This window comes from Saccopteryx leptura, chromosome 4 (genome assembly GCF_036850995.1).
Source record: "Saccopteryx leptura isolate mSacLep1 chromosome 4, mSacLep1_pri_phased_curated, whole genome shotgun sequence".
NCBI lineage: Eukaryota > Metazoa > Chordata > Mammalia > Chiroptera > Emballonuridae > Saccopteryx > Saccopteryx leptura.
The window spans coordinates 172,547,358-172,560,635 of NC_089506.1; the positions used below are offsets into that span (position 1 = coordinate 172,547,358).

The 13,278-nt window shown below is 43.4% G+C and overlaps 1 protein-coding gene across 4 annotated transcripts in view; it reads right to left on the minus strand.

Moving 5' to 3' along the window:
• TRIM36 (tripartite motif containing 36) overlaps window positions 1–13,278 on the minus strand; it is a 45,681-nt gene that overhangs the window by 22,514 nt on the left and 9,889 nt on the right. For 2 of the 4 annotated variants that reach the window (XM_066382040.1, XM_066382039.1), the window contains exons 1-2: window positions 10,850–11,355; window positions 8,257–8,491 (exon numbers count right to left, since the gene is read on the minus strand). In XM_066382040.1, coding sequence (XP_066238137.1) covers window positions 8,257–8,491; window positions 10,850–10,876 — 262 coding nt within the window. In that variant the 5' untranslated portion in view covers window positions 10,877–11,355. Of the gene's footprint in view, window positions 1–8,256; window positions 8,492–10,849; window positions 11,356–13,278 lie in introns of those variants that run through there. The other 2 variants (XM_066382038.1, XM_066382037.1) reach the window with 1 other exon arrangement.

Here is a 13,278-nt window from a genome sequence, read left to right on the forward strand (position 1 = left end):
TAAGTAACAAGATAAAAAAATGAAATCATGACAACAAAATCATGCTTAACCATGTACACTGGTGACACCCCGATTTTGGCCTTCATGTTCAGAATTTTAAAAAAAAGTTTCATCCCTTTTCTGTAAACCTCCTTTAACTTATTATTATAATAAAAGTTTAGGTATATAGAATTATATTAAACTTCTCAAATCAGACAAAATATTAAATCAATATTATCTTGTCTTTTTTCTAAACAGACCTTAAAAGTTCTCAAATTTTTTTCAGAAATGCTATAGAGCCTGACCAGGCAGTGGTGCAGTGGATAGAGCATCAGACTGGGACATGGAGGTCCCCGGTTCAAAACCCTGAGGTCGCTAGCTTGAGCATGGGCTCATCTGGTTTGAGCAAGGTTCACCAGCTTGAGCCCAAGGTCACTTGCTTGAGCTCCCCGGTCGAGGCACATATGAGAAAGCAATCAATGAACAACTAAGGTGCTGCAACAAAGAATTGATGCTTCTCATCTCTGTCTGTCTATCCCTATCTGTCCCTCTCTCTCTCTCTGTCACACACAAAAAAGAAAGAAACGCTAAAGAATTGACTTATTTTATTTTTATCTTTCATACTTCCATCACTGTTTTCCTAAAAACAAATAACATAACATATGTTCAGGGCAATAAGGAAAACAGGACAGATCAAAGAATATTCTGATAAGTAAATGTAATGAAAAAAATCAAGAACTAGAACTAAGAATAAAATGTAATAGAGTGATCTTCTTACTCTCTATAGCTGTGCTAATACAATTAGCAACCACTAGCCAAATGTGGTATTAAAACTAAATTAAATTCAAATTAAATTAAATTAAAAATTCAGTTTCCTGGTTGCACCAGACACAATTCCAATTCTCAAGAGCCACATGGGGCTAGTGGCTACCAATCTACATTGTGCAGAGTCAACCACTTCCATGATAGTAGAACGTTCCAATGGATAATACTGCTCAATATCGTGATATAATGAAAAATAATAACAATGGCTTAGAAACAACATAGGCCATGCAATGCAATTTTATGTCAAATTGCATTTGTGGGACCAATAACATATACAAATGATTTGACCACTGTCACCTTACAGAATCAATTCTTTTCCCATATACCTTTACTTCAAAAACAAATTAAGGCCCTGGCCGGTTGGCTCAGTGGTAGAGCGTCGGCCTGGCGTGCAGGGGTCCCGGGTTCGATTCCTGGCCAGGGCACACAGGAGAAGTGCCCATCTGCTTCTCCACCCCTCCCCCTCTCCTTCCTCTCTGGCTCGCTCTTCCCCTCCCGCAGGGAGGCTCCATTGGAGCAAAGATGGCCGGGGCGCTGGGGATGGCTCCCTGGCCTCTGCCCCAGGCGCTACAGTGGCTCCGGTCGCCACAGAGCGACGCCCCGGAGGGGCAGAGCATCGCCCCTGGTGGGCGTGCCGGGTGGATCCTGGTCGGGCGCATGCGGGAGTCTGACTGTCTCTCCCCGTTTCCAGTTTCGGAAAAATACAACAACAACAACAAAAAAAATTAAGTATAAAACAATACAATTTAAAACTGAAAACTCCAAAAATTCTTCAAATTAGTTAATAAAAAATCCCCCCCAAAGTCAGCTTTCAGTCATATGGTTTACTATTTAATAATCAAAAAGAAAAATATTTCAAAACAAAGAGTTAATAGCCCTGGCTGGTTGGCTCAGCAGTAGAGCATTGGCCCGGCATGTGGAAGTCCCGGGTTCAATTCCCAGTCAGGGCACGCAGAAGAAGCACCCATCTGCTTCTCTCCACCCTTCTCCTATCCTTTATCTATCTCTCGCTTTCCCTCCTGCAGCCAAGGATCCACTGTAGCAAAAGTTGGCTGGGTGCTGAGGATGGCTCTATGGCCTCAGCCTCAGGTGCTAGAATGGCTCTGACTGCAGCAGAGCAATGCCCCAGAAGGGCCGAACATCGCCCCCTGGTGGGCGTGCCAAGTGGATCCCTGTTGGGCGCATGTGGGAGTCTGTGTGACTCCCCACCATCGCCATCCCTCCACCCCTGCTTCTCACTTTGGAAAAATACCAAAAAAAAAAAGCAGTTATTTCATAACAGGTTCAAAAACTGCTAGCTGCACCCTCTTCCACATTCTGGCTAGCGACAATTTCCCCACTATTACTACCTGGCAGTCACTGAGCTACCTCTCTACACACTGCACATTCCTGTTGGGCTGGTGTTTGGCAATGGGCTGATGTCTTATACTGCCACCTTAATGTTTCTTTTCACACATTCTGACCATCTAATTCCTACCAGTTATATTTAACTTTTGATTATCATTAGTATTTTCAACTTGCAAAGCCTTTTTCTCACTACTACCTTAATCAAAAAAAGATAGTAAGCAACCATTTTTTGTTTGTTTATTTGTTTGTTTGTTTTCGTATTTTTCTGAAGCTGGAACCAGGGAGGCAGTCAGACAGACTCCCGCATGCGCCCGACCATGATCCACCCGGCACGCCCACCAGGGGGCGATGCTCTGCCCATCCGGGGCGTCATTCTGCCGCAATCAGAGCCACTCTAGAGCCTGGGGCAGAGGCCAAGGAGCCATCCCCAGCGCCCGGGCCATCTTTGCTCCAATGGAGCTTTGGCTGCGGGAGGGGAAGAGAGAGACAGAGAGGAAGGAGAGGGGGAGGGGTGGAGAAGCAGATGGGCGCTTCTCCTGTGTGCCCTGGCCGGGAATCAAACCCAGGACTCCTGCACGCCAGGCCGACACTCTACCACTGAGCCAACCAGCCAGGGCAGCAACCATTTTTAAAAAGCAAATTACTCCTACTTTTCTTCCTAATTGTTAAATTTCAATATTTAAAATACTCAGGAACTCACTAAAGCCTATAACAGAAAAGATTACATGCAGCTTCTAGAAGTGACAATAAGATTTTAAAATCAAGGGATGTAGCTGGACCCTACAAGAGACCTACTACATTAGGTCACTATTCCAAGCCCAGGGGACGTAGTAGCTCTATCTAATTCATAGAAACAAACACAGGACGGTTCCCAGAATGAGGAGACACAAAAACGCATCCCAAATGAAAGAACAAAACTCCAGAAAAAGAACTAAACAAAATGGAGATAAGCAATCAACTAGATATAGAGTTCAAAACACTGGCTATTAAGGATGCTCAATGAATTTAGGGGAAGGGTACTTGAACTTAAAACTTCAACAGCATAAAAAAGGACATGGAAACCATAAGAAAGAATCAGTCATAAATGAAGGATACACTAACTGAAATGAAGAATAATTTATACAGAATCAACAGTAGAGCAGATAATGCTGAGAATCAAATTAGCGATTTGGAATACAAGAAGCAAAAAACAATCAGAACAGTAAAAAGAAAAAGAAGATTCCTAACAAATGAAGATTGGCATAAGAAGTCTCTGGGACAACTTGAAGTATACCAACATTCACATCATAGAAGTGCCAGAAGGGGAAGCAAGAGAGCAAGAAATGAAAACTCTATTTTAAAAAATAATGACAGAGCCTGACCAGATGGTGGCACAGTGGGTAGAGTGCTGGACTGGAACGCAGAGGACCCAGGTTCACAACCCAGAGGCCGTCAGCATGAGCGCAGGCTCATCTGGCTTGAGCATGGCCTCACCAGCTTGAGCACAGGATCAATGGCTTGAGCGTGGGATCACAGATGTGACTCCATGGTCACTGGCTTGAGCCCAAAGGTCGGTGGTTTGAAGCCCAAGGTCACTGGCTTGAGTCCGAGGTCACTGACTCAAGCAAGGGATAAATCACTCTACTATAGTCCCCCGGCCCAGTCAAGGCACATGAGAAAGCAATCAGTGAACAACTAAGGTGCCTCAACAAAGAATTGATGCTTCCCATTTCTCTCCCTTCCTGTCAGTCTATCCCTATCTGTCCCTCTCTCTGACTCTCTGTCTCTGTCAATAAATCAATAAATAATGACAGAAAACTTTCCTAATCGTCATTATGTTGATAGGAAAAGATATACAAGTCCAAGAAGCACAGAGACTCCTAAACAAGATGAACCCAAAGAGACCCACACCAAGACACATCATAATTAAAATGGAAAAGGTTAAAGACAAAGAGAATCTTAAAAGCAGCAAGAGAAAAGCAGTTAGTTACCAACAAGGAAGCTTCCATAAGACCATTGGTTAATTTTTTAATAGAAACTTCACAGGCCAGAAGGGATTAGAAAGAAATATTCAAAGTGATGAAAAACAAGGACCTACAACCAAGATTACTCTACCCAGCAAAGCTATCATTTAGAATCAAAGGATAAAGAGCTTCCCAGACAAGGAAAAGCTAAAGGAGTTCATCACCACCAGACCAGTATTAAATGAAAATGTTCAAGGATCTTCTTTAAGAAGAAAAAAAAGGACCAAAAATATGAATAATAAAATGGCAAGAAATATGTATCTATCAACAAATGAAACTTAAAAAATAAATAAATGAAGAAGCAGAACAGCCCTGGTCAGATAGCTCAATTGGTTGGAGCATTGTCCCAAAGCACAGAGGTTGCTGGTTTGATCCCCGGTAGGGCACATACAAGAACGGATGTATGTTCCTGTTTCTCTCTCTCTCTCCCATCCTCTCTCTCTAAAATCAATAATATAAACATTAAAAACCTTTAAAAAAAAAAAAAAAAGCAGAACAGAAACACACTCATAGATAACAAAGAACATTTTAACAGTTGCCAGATGGGAGGGGGGGTTGGGAGGATGGGTAAAAAAAGTGAAGGGATGAAGAACCACAAATTGGTTGTTACAGAACAGTCATGGGAATGTAAAGTACGACATAGGGAATATAGTCAAGAATATTTTAATAACTATTTATGGTGGCAGATGAGTACTAGATTTAGTTGGATAATCACTTAATAAATTATGTAATGTCTAGTCACTGGGGTGTACATAAGAAACTGATATAATATTGTATGTCAACTGTAATTCAAAAATAAAAATCATTTAAATTAAAAAAATAAAATAAAATCAAGGCATGGATGGGAAGGTAAGGAAGACAGAAAAGGGATAACATTTCAGATGTTTATTTTCTCCAGTAAGATATAAGGTATCACCAGCATTTCAAAACCAAGTAGCCAATATTACTTTAAAGGTCAACTGGAGTAAAAAAAAGAAAAGAAAAGAAAAGAAAAGAAAAATTAATAAGACAGGCTGGCCCATCTTTCACATAGAATCAAACACTACAGGACAGCCTAAAAAAGCAGTGTACATTATGTGCCCACAAATGGGTAAGACCTCAATATTACAACTCAAATACTTTAAAACATTAACAAAGGAAAAACACCATATGCATAAAACAAGCAAAGATTATGTTTTTAACTACAAAAAATATCAACATTTTAAGCAAATTATTAAAATACAGAAGGAAGTATTGGCTTATTTAACCTCCTCAAGGTAACAATACGGTTTACACAAGCTTTGTTCCACTAAGTAAATGAAAAGAATTTTTAAGGTAACATATTTAAAAAGCTAACAACGGGTATATCATTTTCTTAAAAAATATCTTGTCACGTATACTTATAACATGCAAGCACTAATAATCAGTGCTCCCTTTAAAAACATCAGAACTTGCTTGGAAATTTAGTCCTGTTGACCTTTAAGTCATTTCAGCCCAATTTGCTCACTTCCTACAAAATTTTGAAGACTTGACCACTGATGTTTAAAACATAATCAATACAAGGTTATTTCATTTAAATATAACACTAGACTGCCTGCGGCCACACAAGCAATAAAGCATTTTCTACCTCTCCACCCCAAAGATCTCCACTGTAATGCTGTGAACAATGAACAGAAAGCTGGATTTAGAATTTCAAAGAGAAGATTCACAACTTGTTAACAAAAGATAAAGCAGGAACTGTGTCCTCCACATAACACAAGTATTGACTTAACAGTAAAGAACATGTGTTTTCCTGGTACACATGGCTTTTATGAAGCCATCACTGTAAAACATTCATCAAGCTGATCTTAGTGTGTAAAACTAATCACTGGAGCAGCACTTAAAAGACCTACACTTTAGCTTATAATTTTGTATTTTTAAACAATCATATTTCTGGTAACCATTGAAAATACAAAGTCAAGTCAAGCATCTTTTGGTTGATTTTTTACTGATATAAATAACAATGTAAATAAACATTACTACACCTAACTATATCTTTCTGACAAAAGGAAATACAAATGGGGAAAACATGCATATATTACAACCAAAACTGTACAATAATACAGTTTTTATTTTTACATAATTTAATATGCTATTTTTATATATATAAACCTTACTCTCCTTTCAAGGCACCTTTTAGTTTTAAAATCTGTCAAATGTCCAATGCAATGCTATCCAAAGGAATGTGTGAGCCAGAAGTTTAAGTAAGCCCCTGTCTGTCATTTTAAATTTCCCAGTATCCAGATAAAAAGAAACAGGTGAAATTCATTTCAATAACACATGTTATTTAACCAAACATCCAAAACACTACTGCTGTAAAATGTAATCAATATAAAAACTATGCTAAGTATTAATACACAAACAGTGAAACTGAGTACCTCTTCACTTGGCTCCCTCTGCATGAGGCACCCCCACCACCCTGGCTCTCAGCTGGCTTCACCTCCCCTGTGCCACACAACTGCTAAGTCACCGGAAGAGAGATTTCAGAATGTACCTCCATCCTTCCGTGACACATGACTGTAGAACTATAATTTATTGTTTTCCAAGTGAGAGGAGGGGAGAGAGACTCTGTCGGCCTAGCTTGTGGATGTCCCGGGTTCCATTTCAGGTCAGGGCACACAGATAAAGCGACCATCTGCTTCTCCCTCCCTCCCCCTTCTCGCACTCTCTTCCTCTCCCACAGCCATGGCTTGAGTGGTTAGAGCGCATCAGCCCCAGGCACTGAGGATGGCTCCGTGGAGCCTCCACCTCAGGTGCTAAAAGTAGCTCAGTTCCAAACATGGCCCCAGATGGGCAGCAGCCAGCCCCAGACGGAGGTTGCTGGGCAGATCCCCATCAGGGCACATGTGGGAGTCTGTCCTTCTATCTCTTTTCTCACTTAGAAAAAGAAGAAAAAAAAGTTATTTGTATAAAAAGAAGAAATGGACAGAGTTGGGGAAAGAATTAAACTTAAAATCTCAAAGCTCAAACTGGGAAAAGCTGAAGCTGTGAGGTCTGGTGCTTACGGCCACTCAAGCACTCTCCATACAAAGAACATGCCTAACAGGACGCTGTGGTATCTCCACCCAACCCAGCCCTTCCCTTGGTCCCCACTGCTGGTTTTGGCCTTTCATTTTTCAGTGGCCCTGTTCCTAGTGATTTCAAATTAATTTAGATCTACTAATTATTAATCCTATTCTGGATATCTAGAAGAAAGCAACACTATCCCAACAGGAAACAATTCAAACATTGGCTATATAATAAAGGTATATATAGTATATGTCCTATACATGTCATTAGATCTACTTGTATCATTACTACAGAATTCCACTATTATTTGATTTTCAAAATCCTTATTTTTAAAAAATGGATTTAAAATGGCTGAAGAAAATAAATTCCTCAGGTGGAATAAAATGATACCAAATAATTCCTCAGGACCAGTCACTATGTAGCCATCCCCAATTCTGCATGTTTACTCACTTATTACCATAAATAGATATTCCCCTAGTAAATACTGCAGTAATTCATTACTTCATCCCTCACGTGAAGGGTGTCACAGGGCAAGAACATGCCCTAGAGCAGTGGTCTCCAACCTTTTTTGGGCCACAGACCGGTTTAATGTCAGAAAATATTTTCACAGACCGGGCTTTAGGGGGGACAGATAAATGTATCACATGACCAAGACAAGTGTCAAGAGTGAGTCTTAGATGGATGTAACAGAGGAAATCTGGTCGTTTTTTAAAAATAAAACATCGTTCAGACTTAAATATAAATAAAACGTAAATAATGTAAGTTATTTATTCTTTCTCTGCGGACCGGTACCAAATGGCCCATGGACCGGTACCGGTCCACAGCCCAGGGGTTGGGGACCACTGCTCCAGAGTATACAGTTAATAAGAGGCTTAATATAAAATTGGTATTCAATATCTAATTTTAAGTGTATACCAAAAGATAACAAGAGTTCATTCTGACATTTAAAAATGGGGAGGGGTCCTTGTATACAGTTTAAATTTATTCACTTGGAAAGATTAACCCTAAAAATGACAAAAATAATTTCCCTTCTATGTTTATCAATGAAACTCCCAACCCCAATGCTATCACATACCTGGTCTGTTAATCCTGTCAACTTTATCCATGCTAGGGGAGGGGAGCCAAAGTCGAGGACTGCTCTGATTGGAGTTGTCGGATCCCATGTCATTACATGAATCATCAAGTGTCAGTAAGAGTTCTTTCACACACTTATGACAAATACTATGTTGACAAGGGAGAATCAATGGGTGGGTAAACAGCTCCTTGCACGCTGGGCAAATGAGCTCTCTTTCGATATTCTTAATGGTAACCTTAAATTGAAAAGAAAAAAAAGGTAATCAGAATCAAAGGTTCTAAAAGTGGGTTAAATATATTAACATGCTTACACCTCTTGTACAAGTACACCTGTTTACCTTTTCAAAAAGAATTAAGAAACAGATTTTTTTTTTAATCTGAAGTTGCTTTTTGATTATGAACTACTACACCATCAACTCCCCTCTCAATACTCAACAGCCTAGAACTGAAGTGACATTAAATGTTAAAAAATGAAGTATGAGAAAAATTAGCAGAAAATATTAGGGGACTACAATAATTTAATCAAGTTATAAAGTTATTCAAACCATCACTATTTTACTGATCTAAGACTTCAGTGAAATCCTAAAAGATTACTTCAATAAAAATAAGAATACAGCACTAAGAATAAGGCTGTTTTCCTATTTAGGACATTACCCTGTGAGTAGCAAATAACAAGAGCTGGTCAAAACTAGGTAAGTATGGTCATAGAACTCTACTTGAAATCAACTGACAAGCTGAATTTATCAGCAACTTTCTACATTAAATGTGATCATTTTTCATATGCTGCAACTGTAATGCAGGTAAAACCCTTGAGGTTCTCATGCTGCCAATACCAAAGCAGTTATCTTAAAAGCACTTTCTAAATACTGAAAGGGTGTACAGGATTAGAAGGCACCATTACAAATGCTTTCAACACTATAAGCTTGCATTAGTTTCAGTGAGAAACAGTTAAGACTCCACCACTCTAAAGGTTTGATAACCTCATACCAGTTTTCACATCCTTTCCCTGTGTGGCTTTTCCCCCCCCATGCATATAGCAAACTTCAAGGGCTATGAATTCCAGCAATTTTAGTGACAGTCCAACTTTAAAGTACTAATAACCCTGTACAATCATTTAAACTACTGGAAATACACAGAAAATTAAATTCAAATCATCATATTTTAATTAAATAAAAATGTATGCTATACATTCCCCCTAAAGTAAAGTGCTTTAATAATCCCTGACAATAGCACTACAGCCAACTGGCTCAACGGGTCTTTGCGGCCTTTCCTGCTGCATCATTCAACAGTATTTAATAAAAGCCCAAATCGTGTCACCATTTTAGTAAATTTGGAAGACAGATACAATTCACATCAAAGAATACAGAATATTGCCTGGCCTGTGGTGGCACAGTGGATAAAGCGTCGACCTAGAATACTGAGGTCGCCGGTTCAAAACCCTGGTGGGCTTGCCTGGTCAAGGCACATATGGGAGTTGATGCTTCCTGCTCCTCCCTCCCCCTTCTCTCTCTCTTACTCTCTCTCCTCTCTAAAAATTAATAAAAACATTTAAAAAAAAAAAAGAATACAGAATATTTACATCCTATCTCATTTTACAAGAAAAAGATGACAATTCAAAAGAAAATATTGTCCTAGGTTCTCACAATCCATTTTATGGGAGGTAAGATCTAAAGTTCATTTCCATTTTTCTTGTACGTAAAGCAGCTTTTTAAGCACGATAGATATAAAGTAATTTTTACCCAAAAGACAGTGTTCAGTTTACATTCATTGAGGGGAAACAATCTAAGAGAAATGTGATGTGGTGGTTCCCACAATTAGGCTGTTTCAAAATAAATGAGATTCGACAGAAAACTAACAAGTTCTTATGAATGGCCAATCCAACTGAGGACAGAAAGAGACTTGACTTTGGGTGGTGAGCGCACGATGCAGTCAGTGTCCAGATGTTTTATTAGGTTGTACACTTGAAACCTGTATGGTTTTATTAACCAATGTCACCCCAATAAATTCAATATAATAAAAAATAAATAAAACTAAACACACTCTTACCAAAAGAAAGAAAAAAAAAAAAAAAATTACCTATCCAACTCCTTCAAACAAAACCACTCTTACCCCGACAGCGGCCAGAGCTCGCCTGCGCCAGGGAGGAGCCTTCGCTCTGGGCCAAGGCAGCCGGACCGGGCCGAGCCCGCAGGGGTCCTAGCGGAACTCGAGCGGCGACCCCATCGCGCTCCCAGACAAAGGGCAGCGGAACACGAGCCCTGAGCTGCGGCGGGCACCAGACTCCCCAAAGTGAATTAATTCTACAACTGAACCCCGTTAAAGAGCCCCATCCGGACTCCCCCAGATGCTCAGATGGGCGACAACCGCACCCGAGCGGCGGACCCGGAATCCGACCCTCCGAGAGGTAGAAAGGGGGCGCACGGGTTAGGGAGCCCGGCCCGGGACGGGGAAGGCGAACAGGAAGCGGGACCACCACCCGGCAGCCTTCGCTCTCCCGGAGCGGCTCCCTCCCAGCGAACGCGGAGGGGAGAGACCCAGGAGCCCCGGCGCGCCGCCCTCGAGGCGTGCGGCGGCCGCAGCTCTGCCCCACTCACCAGCGAGTCTGAACCATCCCCTTCCATGGCAGCCTTCGGCCAGGTGTCATCAACCGCAGGGTCCCAGCAGGCAGACTGGCGCCGGGCAGGGTCTGGTGGGCGGGTCCCTGCGGCTGCCGTGGAGCCTCCTCTGGGAGCCAGAGGGCGAGCTGGTCAGCCGGATCCGGCCAGCGGGCCGACGTGGTCAGAGCCCAGGGCGGACGAGAGCACAGGCGCAGAGAGGGGCTTCACTCCCTGCGGCGGCCCCGGAAACTCAGCCCGCTGCCGGCGGCGGCGGCGGCTCCAGCAGACTGCGGCGGGGCCGGCGGCCGCACGGAGACCCAGGCGCGGGCGCTGCAGGGGCGGGGCGGGGCGGGGCGGCGCCGTCGCCCGAGCAACAGCTCCCACCGCACAAAGGAGGAGGGACTATGAGCTAGACCACCCGGCAGCGTAGCAGCAGCCGGGGCTGTGGCGCGTCATGGGGGTCCGGCTACTTCGCCCCTCACTCCCACCTAGGCTGGCGCCGACGCCCCGAGGCGAATAGGAAGCCCGGAGGGGCGGAAGTGAGGGCGCGGCGGAGGCTGAGGGCAGCGCCGGGTAGGGCCGGGCGGGGCCGGCGTGCTGCGCTGCTGCAGGCTGCAGCCCTGGCCTCTAGTCCGGGCACCCCCCGCCCCCGCTTCCTTTTGCTTTCCTTGGACTTTGGCAATGCACCGTACCACGCATCACAGACAAGTTACATTGCCTGACTCCAGACGGGGCGGAGAAGAGCAGGCGGCTCTGTACCCTCTCCCCTGGCACCGCCGAACCGCCCCCTCCCATGCTGCCTGGGCTGGGGGTTCCCCAGTTGGTCCCTGTCCCCGCCCTGCGCGCCTCCGTTTCTTCCGGCCCGATTCGTATAGTGAACTTCACAGTCCCTGTCTGGTCACAAATCACTCATATTCCGCTTTTTGCTTCTGCTTTTCCACACGCATAACACGTTCTTGCCAAGTGGCCGAGGACAGACCACATAGTAGGTGTCCCTTTCCCGGGCTCTGGGCAAGAACCGAATTCAAAAGACCGCAGCAAGGGTACGCCTGCCCCGCCTTCCGTCAGCGCCCTGCCTCCGCCTCCGCAGCTGCTTGCGGCCCCCCGCCTCCGCCGCCCCCGGCACAGAGGGCGCGGAAATCCGGACAGCTGGTCCGAAAAACTCCGGCACCTACACACCCACGTGGTAGGCGCCAGCCTAGGGTTAGGGCGCGGCTTCCACAGATCCGGGTCTAGGGTTGTAAAATTCACCTGGCGCGGCTGGAGCGCGTTTCTTCTATCTTGTTTTCAAAACAAATGGGAAACAAATTAACCTGGGGTTGTTGGAAGCCGTATTATTAGATCAGGCCACCGTCTTCCGGGCTAATAATTCCATCTTTACATATAGACTGAGAAAAGAAGAGCTCTAAACAGGTGAAAGGACCATAGGGCTGCTGCACAGCATCCCCTTTAGGTTTTAAAGTACTTCCCACTTTTATTTCGTATTTGGGAGAAGTCTCTCGCTGTGGAAAGTTCTTCTGTCTTCCCACAGCACTGTCAGCAGTCATAGCCTCTTCTCCGGCCGGCAATTAAATAAAGGTGTGGTAGTGTAGAATTAGGACAGCAAGGGACATTAGCAATTGTCTTTAATAGAAACCTGTTGGGGACCGCAAGCCAACAGGGTCTTTGCAGTTTCGACTTAGGGGGACAGAGGTATGGGGAACTGGCAGTAAACTGACAGTCTACCCAACTCCCCACCTCACTTGCTTAGTGAAGTTGCTAAAGTCTGTTTTTTTCCACACCTCCACGGTAGCTGTGGTGCTGGATTGTTTCTACTCATCCTATCCCCCCTGTCCCTGGAAGGACTTGAGGCAATTTCCTTTTTATCCTTAGTTTTGTTAAGATGTTATGTATGGTGGGGGTTTTCTGCACTTGGTAGAATTCTTGGGAATGCCTTGAAAATGTAACTTTGTTTTGATGATCTTGTTGATTTGCTAATGACTCTCTATGCCCTATAAATAAAGCAAGGTTAGGGGTGGAGAGCGCGCTCTGTTCTTGCCAGCAGCTTGCAGAGGCCTCCTGATCAAGTTTATTTTCTTAATTCCACGCTGTTCCCACTCAGGACCTGGAATTACTAGCTGTGCTGGTTTGCCGCAGAAACCCACAATTTTACAGATGAGGTGCAAAGAGGATGAATGCCTTGCCAAGTAATGACTGGACTTTTCTGATCAGCATTAAAGCCTGTTTGTTGCATGACCCCACATGCTGGAATTGAGGCTTTCTTCCCAGAAGTTCTGAAGCTTCCGAATTCAAGAGGGAATGAGGGGAAAAAATGGAATGCCTGTGCAATTTAGTTACATATAACATGTACTACAGTTCACCATGTTCCCATATAAATTTTTTTAAACTCAACCATTAAAAAGCATTGTAAATCAGTTTCTGTTTTA